Here is an 11,507-nt window from a genome sequence, read left to right as displayed (position 1 = left end):
TAGTACTACTATATATTTACTTTTATTATTTATTTATTTTTATTTTTTTATTTTTTAGAGGAAACATCTACTTGCTGATCCACAAGTTTACCTGGATGTAAGTGTTTTTAACATAAAAATTCATTTATTCCAGTTGAAGAACAGAAATGGATACAAATCTTGCTCTTTTTTTTTTTTTTTTTTTGAAAAATCGGATCTGATAGAGCATTTAGACCCAGAAACATTGGCATGTGAATTTATATAACACTCCTGGTTCATACCAGTGTAAACACAGTAAATCTATAGTTTAAAAAAAATGTCACAGAGTAGTAAACAAGTTTAATTTGCAGAAACTAAAGTTTTACTGCCTTGAAATTTAAAGTCTATAAAATGCTTAAATTTACAAACTTAGGATAATTTATATAGCAACATAAAATCAAATTCTTATTATAATTAGTGTACCACAAATTACCTGACTGTAATGTTCACTGAATCATTTTCAACAGTAATTTTAACACAAGAAAAAAACTTTCTTCTAACTTAAAAAAAAAAAAGAGAAAAAAAAAATATTTGCAGATGTAATGCAGCCATAAATGTTTAATGTTTCACATGCATAATCTTGAGCTTAATGCTGCTCTGTTTTGTTCAGGTTTCATAGCCTTGAAGTTTACATTCTATAATATATTAACTCTCAGATTTACGCAGACTGTTTTATATACCACCTTAACATAAAATCACATCCTAATTATCATTATTGTTCCACAAATTACCCACCTGTAATGCTCATTGAATGATTCTCACCAGTAATTTAAACACGAGAAAGTTTGTTCTATTTAGAGATTTTATAGGGCCATAAATGTTTAATATTTTGCTTGCATATTCTTGATGTTGCTCTTTTTCTGTTTAGCCAAAAATGAAGCGTAATTGCCTATTAATTGCCCTGAAGTTTATAGTCTGTCAGAGGATATTGCTTGGGAGTTTCGGCACAGTATATCAAGAATTTTATGCTGAAAAGTTTCCAGTATCGCCTAATAATCTACTTGTATTCCCCTATATAAACATAATGATGAATGTGTGCCATGTAAACTGTGACCTGGGTTTGTAAATGGGTTTCAACATGACCCACAATACATTGCTGTCAGCTCATTTCCCTGCGAGTGTAATTTCAGAAGGGATCCAGCTCCAATCTGTTTATTTCTAATTTTACCGTATACATAGAATAACAATGACTGGGAGAATATTTGCCTCGCACGCAGCCCCAATAACTGGAGAAGATGAATGCATGGCATAGTACTTTCATACCTGCGAGTCTGTGTGTGCGTTCACTGCAACGCCCCAGTTTAGCTGCCTCCTCTCCTCTGCCGTTGATGGTATCTTATTGTTACCAGGTGGCTGCCAGTGACAGGAGCATTGAAAAACTGCTGACAATAAGCCATGGCTCATAGGAAAACGTGAAAAAGGAGGACACGCGAGCAGTGTGGTTCTTCCTCACGAAGGCATAGGGGTTGTTAGAAGGGAAAGGAACGAGATCCCCGGGGAAACGTTCCAGCGAGTTCCTGTGCTTTAGATGATGGTTCATAAACTACCATCACCCTCGAGGGCCTGGGGAGCCGAAGCTGAAATACTTCAGAAGTGCCAATAAATGAAAAAGTGAGAATTAGAGGAAAGTTTGGTGAGCCGAGGGGTGTAATGGAAACCGATGGACCATGGGAAAGAAACCCCACTGAGGAAGAAGTGAGGTCTCGTGTGAAAGATCTCTGTCATTCACACTGAGAGGGTTTGTGTGCCGTCGTACTAAGCAGCTGTGGAAAATGAGCACTCATTGATTTCATGCATATGGCACCCACGCATGTAAACACACACACACACACACACTGAAGACTCCATCTCTACAACACAGCCATGCTAGCGTAACAAAGCCACAGGGAATAAAGCATTCTTTTCCGTTCTAATTTAAGAATTTCTCTCATTTAATGCCGTGTATTACACATGATTGCACACATCAAATGATTATCTCTGCATCACGACACCAAGACCATTTTTCCCCAAGAAACTGAGAAGAGTTCTCTTGAGCGCAGATGTGACAAAGAACATCCAGCAACACGAGATTTTAGTGTAATACAGGAAGGCTACAGATGGACTGCAGTGTGTCTGGTGAACATGCGGTTACTTAAGCAAAATCCTGCAGGCGTGCAGCGTGAATATCATATTATAGGATATAGGCACAGATCTGTTAATTACTGTACTGCCTCCTTTAATTGAGATTAATGCAGTTCAGTGGGCATAACAGGAAAGATGCCAACATTATAATCCAATCCCGGGTGCCAGGTGTCGAGTTTTCAATCGCAGTGTAATAGAAAACTTTTGCTTCTGCGTACAACTACTATCTGATGTGGTCTTAACCTACTTGCAACACATTAAAAATAGATTCCTTTTCTACTTGAATTAGTTGGTTATGTAGACAGATTTACTGCTAATCCCCAAGGGACAAGCAGCTGTTTCGCTCCTTTTTTTCTAACACGATTGTGCCCTCTAGTGAAACTGTCTTGAAAATAAAGCATAACGCAACATATATGGTCCATACAGAGGTTCTCAACTCTGGCCCTCGAGGTCCAGTTTCCTGCAGAGTTTAGCTCCACCAACCCTAATTAAACACACCTGAACAAGCAAATCAAGGTCTTCAGGATTACTAGAAAGTTAAAGGCAGTGAGTTTGATCAAAGTTGGAGCTAAACTCTGCAGGAAAGTGGACCACGAGGGCCACAGTTGAGAAGCCCTACATGGTCTAGCATAATGTTATCTGATATGTCAAACCAGTTGCTGTTACAAATGGTACAGATCATCCTTTTACAACTAAATGTGTTATTTATATCAATTTAAATGAATAATCATTTTTTAAAATAAAAACATAATAGAGCTTAAAGGATATTGTGCACTTCCAGAATGCAAATTATGTCATCATTTACTCACCCTCCACTTGTTCCAAACCTGTATGAGTGTCTTTCTTCTGTTGAACACAAAAGATGATATTTTGAAAAATGTTGATATCCAAAAAGTTGATGGGCACCATTCCATAGTATTTATTTTTCTACTGAATGGTGCCCATCAACTGTTCGGATCCTAAAAAAAATGTTAACATTCAAAGAAACTCAAACAGGTTTGGAACAAGTGGAGGGGGAGTAAATGATGACAGAATTTTCATTCTGGAAGTGAATTTATCCTTTAATAATGTGAGTCATATTATATATATATATATAGCCTACAGGCCTCAATCAATAATCTACAAAACCCGTACAAAGATTTAAAAAACTAATCTACTAAGAGTAGCCTATGTTGTTAAACAATTATTACAAAATTATATAGAAATGCATAAATAGGGCGATTTCTGACTCTTGTTTGAGTTGATGAACCATGGTTGGCCAGGCTTTTTTTTTTAATTAATTAAAAAAATTGTAGTAGCCTATTTTTCTTATGCACCGAACACTATAATGATGTGAAAATACTCGATACTTACAAAACTTACATGTTGGGTCTCAGGATGATTTGAACCCGTAAACGTTGATATTACGATAATGTTTGTCAGCAACTTGAGCACTAAACACGACCAGTGTATCTCATTGTATCTGACTCGTACTGTTTTAAGGTTCTGCGCGAGTTTTGCGCAGAGCGGATGCGCATGAACACACATCAGCGGTCTTATTATCATCACTGAGGAGCCGTGAAAACATTATTGTGTTCATCTGTGTCGAGCAAATTCTAACGTTTCCGATCAATTTGAGTCAATAAACGAACAATGAGTGATCGTCCGGTGACTAGCAGATGAGCCATATCTGATCGTCGCTGAAAGAAAGAGGCGAAATTTCGGCTATTTTGTCAGGTGAGTGAACTGAAAGACATTCAGGCAAGACGCAGGAAAATCACCAAAAATATAAATATTTATTCGAGAAATCCAACTGATGGTGGTAATATGTCGTTTCACATGTTTGTCGTTTATAATTATTTCATTTGAAAGGGTTTAGGCACTGCGTTTTAATGTGAAATAAGGCTGTGCTTGCTGTGTTTTGGTCAGGGGTGTTGCCCTGTCTACAGGCCTCAATCTGATCGATCAATGATCGGATCTCAACAGCAGCACATACAAAGCCTCAAAAATCCCATTCATTAAGTGTGTGTAGTTAGATCATTTATTAATATGATGCCTACAAGTGTAAATAGGTAGATTTTTGTAATTCTTGTTTGAGTTGTTGAGGAATTTGGGCCTGTAATGCAATATAAAAACACATTTATCAGTTTAGCTGCTGAATGCAACCCAGTTTATTTAATCTAAATATGTAAATGTATTAATGGAATATAGTTTTATATATTGTTTTATTAAAAAATAATTAGATTTTCAGTCTTTCTGACCCTTTTTGCTTTTGTTGATGTAACATTTTAATTTAATTGTATTATTTAAAATGATTTAATGATTTTATTATTTTGTTGGTTTAAACCTTTTAAAAAACATAGCTAACATGGCTAATATTTATTTAAATATTTGTATATGAATAATTTATACAAATTATTTGACATCACTTTTTTCAATCTGTATTTATTTTTGTAAATACATTTAAAATTCATTAAAACATGATTTAAGTTTATGTATTTTAAATGTAAATTGTTAAATATTAATCTTTAATTGTATTATTTAAAACTATTATTGTAATTATATGATGGTTGCAACCGAACCAGTCAGACGTTTTAGGTTAACTTTTGTTAACAAATATAGGCTAACTGATTCTTTATGGCTGGTATTCCTATAAATGTTTGCAAAGAAATATTATATTTTATTATTGTTATGTGTTATTTATTATTTTGTCTATGTTTAACCTAAACTAATATAACATAAAAGTAATGTCTGATATTCTAGTATATTCTGTACCAGCATCATAAAATGTCCCGTAAATGGTTAGGTTGTAAAGGATTTGGGTCATGATATATTTAGATCATTTCTGCGTCTGATTTGGGCCGGTTGCCATCATGAATATGCACAGGCTGTCCTATCAAGCCAGATAGTTATGTAGGAGTCAGTTTTATAGATATGTGATGGTAAACAAAGATTTTAAGTGTAAACAACATATTCCTCTCATTCGTTGTGCTTCTGGTCTCACTTTGAATGTGCTTTCAAATATTAACAGCTCTTTTTATTTTATGTGTTGCACAAGGCTTTGGCCTTGACAGATATTGAAAGATAATACATCAGTGTTTCTCAACCCTGGTCCTGAGCGCCCCCCAGCACTGCACATTTTGTGTGTCTCCCTAATCAAACACACCTGATTCAACTCATTAGCTCATTAAAAGAAACTCCAGGACCTGAAATGGGTGTGTCAGATAAGGGAGACATACAAAATGTGCAGTGTTGGGGGGCGCTCAGGACCAGGGTTGAGAAACACTGTAATACATGAATGGCACTCTTTCTTGTTAAAGTGGAGTAATACTTGTCAGATGAGAGACTGGAAATGCAAGAGCTTTAATCATACAGAGCAACAATGAACAAAGAACTCAAGCAAGTGCTGTTTACTCGTGACTTTTGTCGACTTGAGCAACATAGTTTGGTAAACAGTGCCCCGTTTGTTACATCTGCTTATGTACCGCTGACGTTAGCTTGTGTAGGCAGCACATTTCTCCAAACTTGTTTTTCCATGCATTTTCTCCTGTGAAATAATTGTATTTTCATTTTCTTCACAGCATGGCTAGTTGCGGCGAGGTTAATCTTTCCATGGACTCCCTGACTTCAGGCAAGAAGGTGAGTGGGGAGTCTGTGATGGAGGGAAGTCCATCCCCTTCGTCTCCTTCGCTGCCCATTCCGGAGTGTGCAATCTGCCTGCAGAGCTGCGTCCATCCCGTACGCCTGCCATGCCACCATATTTTCTGCTTCCTATGCGTAAAAGGAGCTTCCTGGCACAGCAAACGCTGCGCCCTCTGTAGAGGGGAGGTGCCCGAGGACTTCCTGGAGCGTCCCACTTTGCTCTCGCCTGAAGAGCTGAAGGCTTCGGCGACTGGCGGACGCGGTACGGGGACTGGTGGCCATGCGTGGTACTACGAGGGGCGTAACGGATGGTGGCAGTACGACGAGCGTACTAGCCGAGAGCTAGAGGACGCCTTCAGCAAGGGCAAGAAGAGCGCCGAGATGCTGATCGCCGGCTTCCTGTACGTGGCCGACTTGGAGAACATGGTGCAGTACAGGAGGAATGAACACGGCCGCAGGCGGAGGATGAAGAGGGATGTGGTGGATATCCCTAAGAAAGGTGTGGCCGGATTAAGACTCGATCCAGATCCCAATCCCAGTCCTGCAGCAGGAACAGCTCCTGCAGCACCCGCAGTTGAGGATTTAAACGGAAGCATTGATGGCGCCACAGCGGAGCGAGAGAGTTCAGCAGATGGAGCGGACACTGGAGTCAGCAGAGGACGTCCTCAAGGCATCTTTGCTTCTGCTCCCGTAAGGCCGCCAACTGTCTTGGGTGGTCACCTGACCAGCCCTGCTTCCTCCAGTGATATTCAGCTTGTACAGGCTCTCTCCCAACTCAATATGAACCCCGCTGAGCAAGAACCAGAAGAGGAAGACGCAGACGACGAAGACGATTCGGCCGCTCCGGTCCCATCAGGGTACGAATCAGAGTCTGGCACGAGTGAGGATGAAGATGAGCAGGCTGGGGACGAAGGTGAAGATGAGCACACAGAAGGCTCCCAGGGTAGGCATAGACTGCATCAGTTGGACAGACCGTCCCCTGGTGGTGGCCCTGCGCATAGCAGTGATCGCTCTGGGTGCCCCGACGGTCAGTGCACCATTACAAAGGTCTGACCGCAGCACAACTACAGAACTCCTACCCAACTCCCACAACCACTGGGTATTTCTAACCAATCTCTGAAATGCAAAAAATGAAAGAATAAACCTTACAAATCATTGAAACACGGTCTTAAATAAGGTTGGAGGCTAGGGACGGATGGTTTTAGTGTAAGAATAGTGCTTGTCTCTTTCAGTCTTAGAGGACTGTACCAGGGCTGTACTCTTTAATGGAAATTACAGGCAAAACTACAATAAACTTGCTTTTATGATGCCTAGAATACTGTAAATTGGTCCAGCCATTACACTTTCATTTGCATTCTTGTAATAGAAAATAAAAGTTTTAACCTTGAAATTAAAAGAAAAACGGTATAAAATATAAATTTGCACAAGCCTATTTTTAACCTTATATGACCATTGAGATTTTTGTGTTTTTATAACAAGTTAGCACATTTCATTCTAAATTCTCATTACTCTAATGCATTTGTCTTATTAGTTATTAATCTCAATGCTGATTTTCACTTTTTTTTTTTGACTGTGATACTGAGATTTGTGTAAAAATGGTATTTATTATATTGCATTAATGAGAATTTAGGGGGGGGAATTTGCTTAATTGTGCACAATGCAAATAAATCTTAATGATCTACAATACAGGCTTCATTTCATCATGTATTAAAAAAAAAAAAAAAAAAGATTTTTTTTTTTCTTTTGACTTTGAGGTGAAATTTGACGCAAACATGTTCTTGAGATTCCTGTTTTCCTGTCCTGAGATTTCATTACATCTAGCATGGCTCAACACCATTATCCAGTGGTTATGGAGTCATACAGTAATGAAGTTAAAATCTTTTCATAAAAATATGCCATATCAACTTTTACCCTGAGGCGTCTTCAATGCCATCAAAAAACAATTGCTAAAATAAAATTGCATCTCTTGGTAGGAAGTCCATATATATTGTGTCTTTACTAGTTTTATTGTTTTGAATATCACAATTATGCTGTAGATCAAAATGCCTGACTATATTTTGCGAACAGTATTTTCATGGAAATGTAAAACATTTTGTAAATCACCACCTGGTACAGAGCCTTCTAGATCTTCAACAAGTGGTAAGAAAGCATCAGTTTTTTTTTTTTTTGGTGAAATGACAAACATTAGATGCAAAACCAGCATAATTTCAAATGCAAAACCTAACGAGAAAATAATTTATTGTAGTTTTGCCAAGGATTCCTCTTTAGCACGCTCTAGTCATTAGAAAACCTTCAGTCATCTTACATTTACTACTGCTAGTGTTTCATGGTGTGCGGTTTAAAACACTTTTAACGGTGTGTGTGTGCATTTGCCTTTGTTTTAAGCAACTTGTCTTTTATTCTTCTGTCTCATCTTGGTGTGCTTTATCTGTTTCGTGGATTTGCGTGTGTTGCTGTGAGCGAGGATGGAGCCCTGGACTACGGCGCTTTGAACTCTGGGAAAGGGTTTTATCAGATATTGTAATTTGTAGTTGTAAACTAGTCCTCAGACTGCAGCACACCGGGTGAGTGAGGGGTTTTCAAGCATAGGTGTTCGATTTGACGTTTTTTTAAATTTTAATGTTATTTTCAATCCTGCTAATTCTCATCTCCATCTGTTCAGGTTCTTTGTTGTCAACAAAACAAAATTTAAATTTAAAATCAAGAATAACTTCTTTTTGCTGTATTTTTGTTTTAACTGTGTTGTTTTGTTACCAGATTTATCTGAGAAATAAAGTGTTGTCTGTTACCTGTCTTGAGATCAAACTGTCCTGATGTATATTTCTCAATTTAAGAAAGTTTACTTTACCTTAAAGAATGTTAATTATTTTGTATTTTTCCACCTACTAGTATTATGTATGGTCTAAACATGCTAAAACTAGAATTGGCCACCAACGCTCAGTTTTTAGAAATCAGCAGCAAGATTGTCAGGACTTTCATCAACATACAGTTGAAAGAACTGATTTGCAGATGTGAAACTCACCTTCTGAATAAGTTTTTCTAATATGGTTTAGAGACGCTATTAAAATATCTACAGTTCTTATAGGATTAGTTCTTCCTGAAAGGTTCTCACAGACTTTTGATTATTTTTTGCAGTGAACCGATTAACATCATGTGCACGCTGACTTCCAGAAACTGTAAAGCCAGCTGATTGGATTTGAGATGTTTAAGAAAGCTCTTGCTGTTTTTGTGTGCAATATGCAGATGATGCTGAAACTATCTGGTGGCAATCTACAATCTGTACTGGGTAAGATTTACACAAAGACTTTAGACTCAAGTTTTATTATAATTAATGTATGATAAACTTACTGATGCTGTATGTGAAAAAAAATCTTACTTTAAGAAGAAATTGCATAAGTTCCTTTCACAAAGTCAGCATCTTAAATTTAATTGTTAAAGGAATGGTTAACTTAAAAATGAAAATTTACTCACCCTCAGGCCATCCAAGATGTAGTCTGTTTTTTTTTTTTATCAGAACAGAACAGATTGGAGAAATTTAGCATTGTAAAATACCAGTACATAACCCATAATAACACTTCCTCCAGTGAAATAGTCCATTGACACTGTGGATTATTGTGATGTTTTTTTGTGAGATGATTGGACTCTCATTTTGACAGCACCCATTCACTGCAGAGGATCCGTTGGTGAGCAAGTGATGTAATGCTTAAATTTCTCTAAATCTGTTCCAGTGAGGAAGCAAACTTATCTGCATCTTGGATGACCTGAGGGTGAGTTAATTTTAAGAAAATTGTAATTTTGGGTGAACAATTCCTATAAGTTCAGTTACATAATGTTTACAGTTATGTTGATGTCTGCATCCTTTATATATATATGTTTTTGGTTTTTTTTAACAGTAACAGTATGCTGCTTCAGGAAATGCTGTGAATGTGTTGATTTTATTGGCTGTAAGTTGCTGTATTCCAACTTGAAAAAAAACATCTTTCCTAGCTATCAAACACTTCTGACAGAGTTTTCTCTGGTGTTTAGATGCCTTAAGCTTTTTCACCTTAAAGCGTGTAGCATCACCAAACAGAATAATAATCACTGTTTGCAAACAGGTTTCTCCAACAGTTTTCCTGACTGCCATTGGTTGGACAAACTGGTTATTCCTCCCTAAACTTGACTATTTAGTTGAGTGTTGTTGTGTCAGGCTCATTTTTTTGTGAGATGATTGGACTCTCATTTTGACAGCACCCATTCACTGCAGAGGATCCGTTGGTGAGCAAGTGATGTAATGCTTAAATTTCTCTAAATCTGTTCCAGTGAGGAAGCAAACTTATCTGCATCTTGGATGACCTGAGGGTGAGTTAATTTTAAGAAAATTGTAATTTTGGGTGAACAATTCCTATAAGTTCAGTTACATAATGTTTACAGTTATGTTGATGTCTGCATCCTTTAACTTTCACCATACATTGGTTTGTACATTGTGAGATAAGTTTCAGGATCACAAGTTTCAGGCCAGAAAAGTCCAATTTGTATTTCACTGGTTCTTCAAACTAGTTCACAAACTACACAAACTAATTTGTGTAACTGATGCAATAGGATATCATTTGCAAGACTGTCTGTACAGTATGGATAAGTGTGATTGTGAGAAATATAGTACAGAGAATATAGCCACGACAGTCTCATATTGCGGCAAAGATTCTGTTCTAGTCTTCAGACATAGTGGAGTCCAAGATGCATGAACCTAGGCGTCTCCCAGGACAGACCCCTGCGGCACTCTAGTAAACTCGTTAAACTGTCCGCAGTGACCCAAATGGCACACCCTTCCTCTTGTCCGCCAGACAGACATCCATCATTGCATCTCTATCCCACCACTACGGGGGGTTGGGGGGGGGGATCTACAGTAGCATCGCTCCTTGAATAGCAATAGGACTTTGTATAGACGCTGTTCACCTTCATAGCTTCAACCAAACTTGGCAGCCTGATATTTCAGGATGTGCTTTGGGCCTTTATGGGCTTACTTTGGGGATTGAAAATGTATTTATTGTGTGTGTGGATGTGGGTGTGTATTTGTCTCTGGCTGACGGTATTTAGCGAACATGTTGGCTCTGTGTCTGAGATGATCTCATCCAGTAATGTCTGTGTAATCATTAATAACTTTCATATGACACCTCACTGTGCTGATGACATCTCAGCTCATTTTCTGCTGTGCTCTGGTCACGGCGCCGGCAAGTATGCATGGGTCATTCCCCCAGATCAGATCACAGTCTGCTTTTTAACCAGTCAACGGCTTTAAAGGCACGATATCCAGGGTATAAGGCTGTCTATACATTCTATAAAAAGATCATTCAAAGTTGTAAATAAAACAGATATTTGGAGTATGTTTTACAATAAAATACTATTTCAGTCTTCCTTCTTAAAAAATGTTGTCAACTTACTTGCCATTTCTTTGTAATTCTTTGTGAAATTTACCAGCAAGTTCTGAGTAAATAAATTGTTTCACCACCAATTTTTTTGTTTAGTGTACACTGAAAAATTGGAATATGATTTACTTGGAAAAAAGCTAGTAATTTTCACTTAGGAATTGCTAGTAATTTTCACAAATAATTACAAGAAACGGCAACACACTGAATGCAACATAAAACTGAAATAGTATGTTCTTGTAAAACAATCTAATAATGTTTGTTTTATTTTCAACTTCAAAAAAATGTATGTATGTGTGTGTATATATATATATATATATATATATATATATATATATATAT

The 11,507-nt window shown here is 37.5% G+C and overlaps 2 protein-coding genes across 2 annotated transcripts in view; one reads left to right on the top strand and one right to left on the bottom strand.

Moving 5' to 3' along the window:
* LOC107697820 (cadherin-11-like) overlaps positions 1-3,545 on the bottom strand; it is a 75,879-nt gene extending 72,334 nt beyond the window's left edge. The window contains exon 1 of the mRNA XM_016498674.1: positions 3,493-3,545. The gene's annotated coding sequence lies outside the window, so the exon portion shown is untranslated. The remainder of the gene's footprint in view (positions 1-3,492) is intronic.
* Positions 3,546-3,664: 119 nt separating this feature from the next.
* LOC107697902 (E3 ubiquitin-protein ligase rnf146-like) lies at positions 3,665-9,078 on the top strand. The gene is made up of 2 exons (XM_016498761.1): positions 3,665-3,855; positions 5,700-9,078. Exon 2 carries the CDS (start codon positions 5,701-5,703, stop codon positions 6,811-6,813), a length of 1,113 nt encoding a protein of 370 aa, XP_016354247.1. The 5' UTR covers positions 3,665-3,855; position 5,700; the 3' UTR covers positions 6,814-9,078.
* The last annotated feature ends 2,429 nt before the right edge of the window (positions 9,079-11,507 follow it).

Source organism: Sinocyclocheilus anshuiensis, unplaced genomic scaffold (assembly GCF_001515605.1).
Source record: "Sinocyclocheilus anshuiensis isolate Anshui unplaced genomic scaffold, SAMN03320099.WGS_v1.1 scaffold78, whole genome shotgun sequence".
Taxonomy (NCBI): Eukaryota; Metazoa; Chordata; class Actinopteri; order Cypriniformes; family Cyprinidae; genus Sinocyclocheilus; species Sinocyclocheilus anshuiensis.
The sequence above is the reverse complement of the archived record's forward strand: the minus strand, read 5'-3'. Positions and strand labels throughout refer to the sequence as shown.

Coding starts and splice junctions, on each gene's coding strand:
- LOC107697902 (XM_016498761.1), top strand. CDS start 5,701: ATGGCTAGTTGCGGCGAGGTTAATCTTTCCATGGACTCCCTGACTTCA.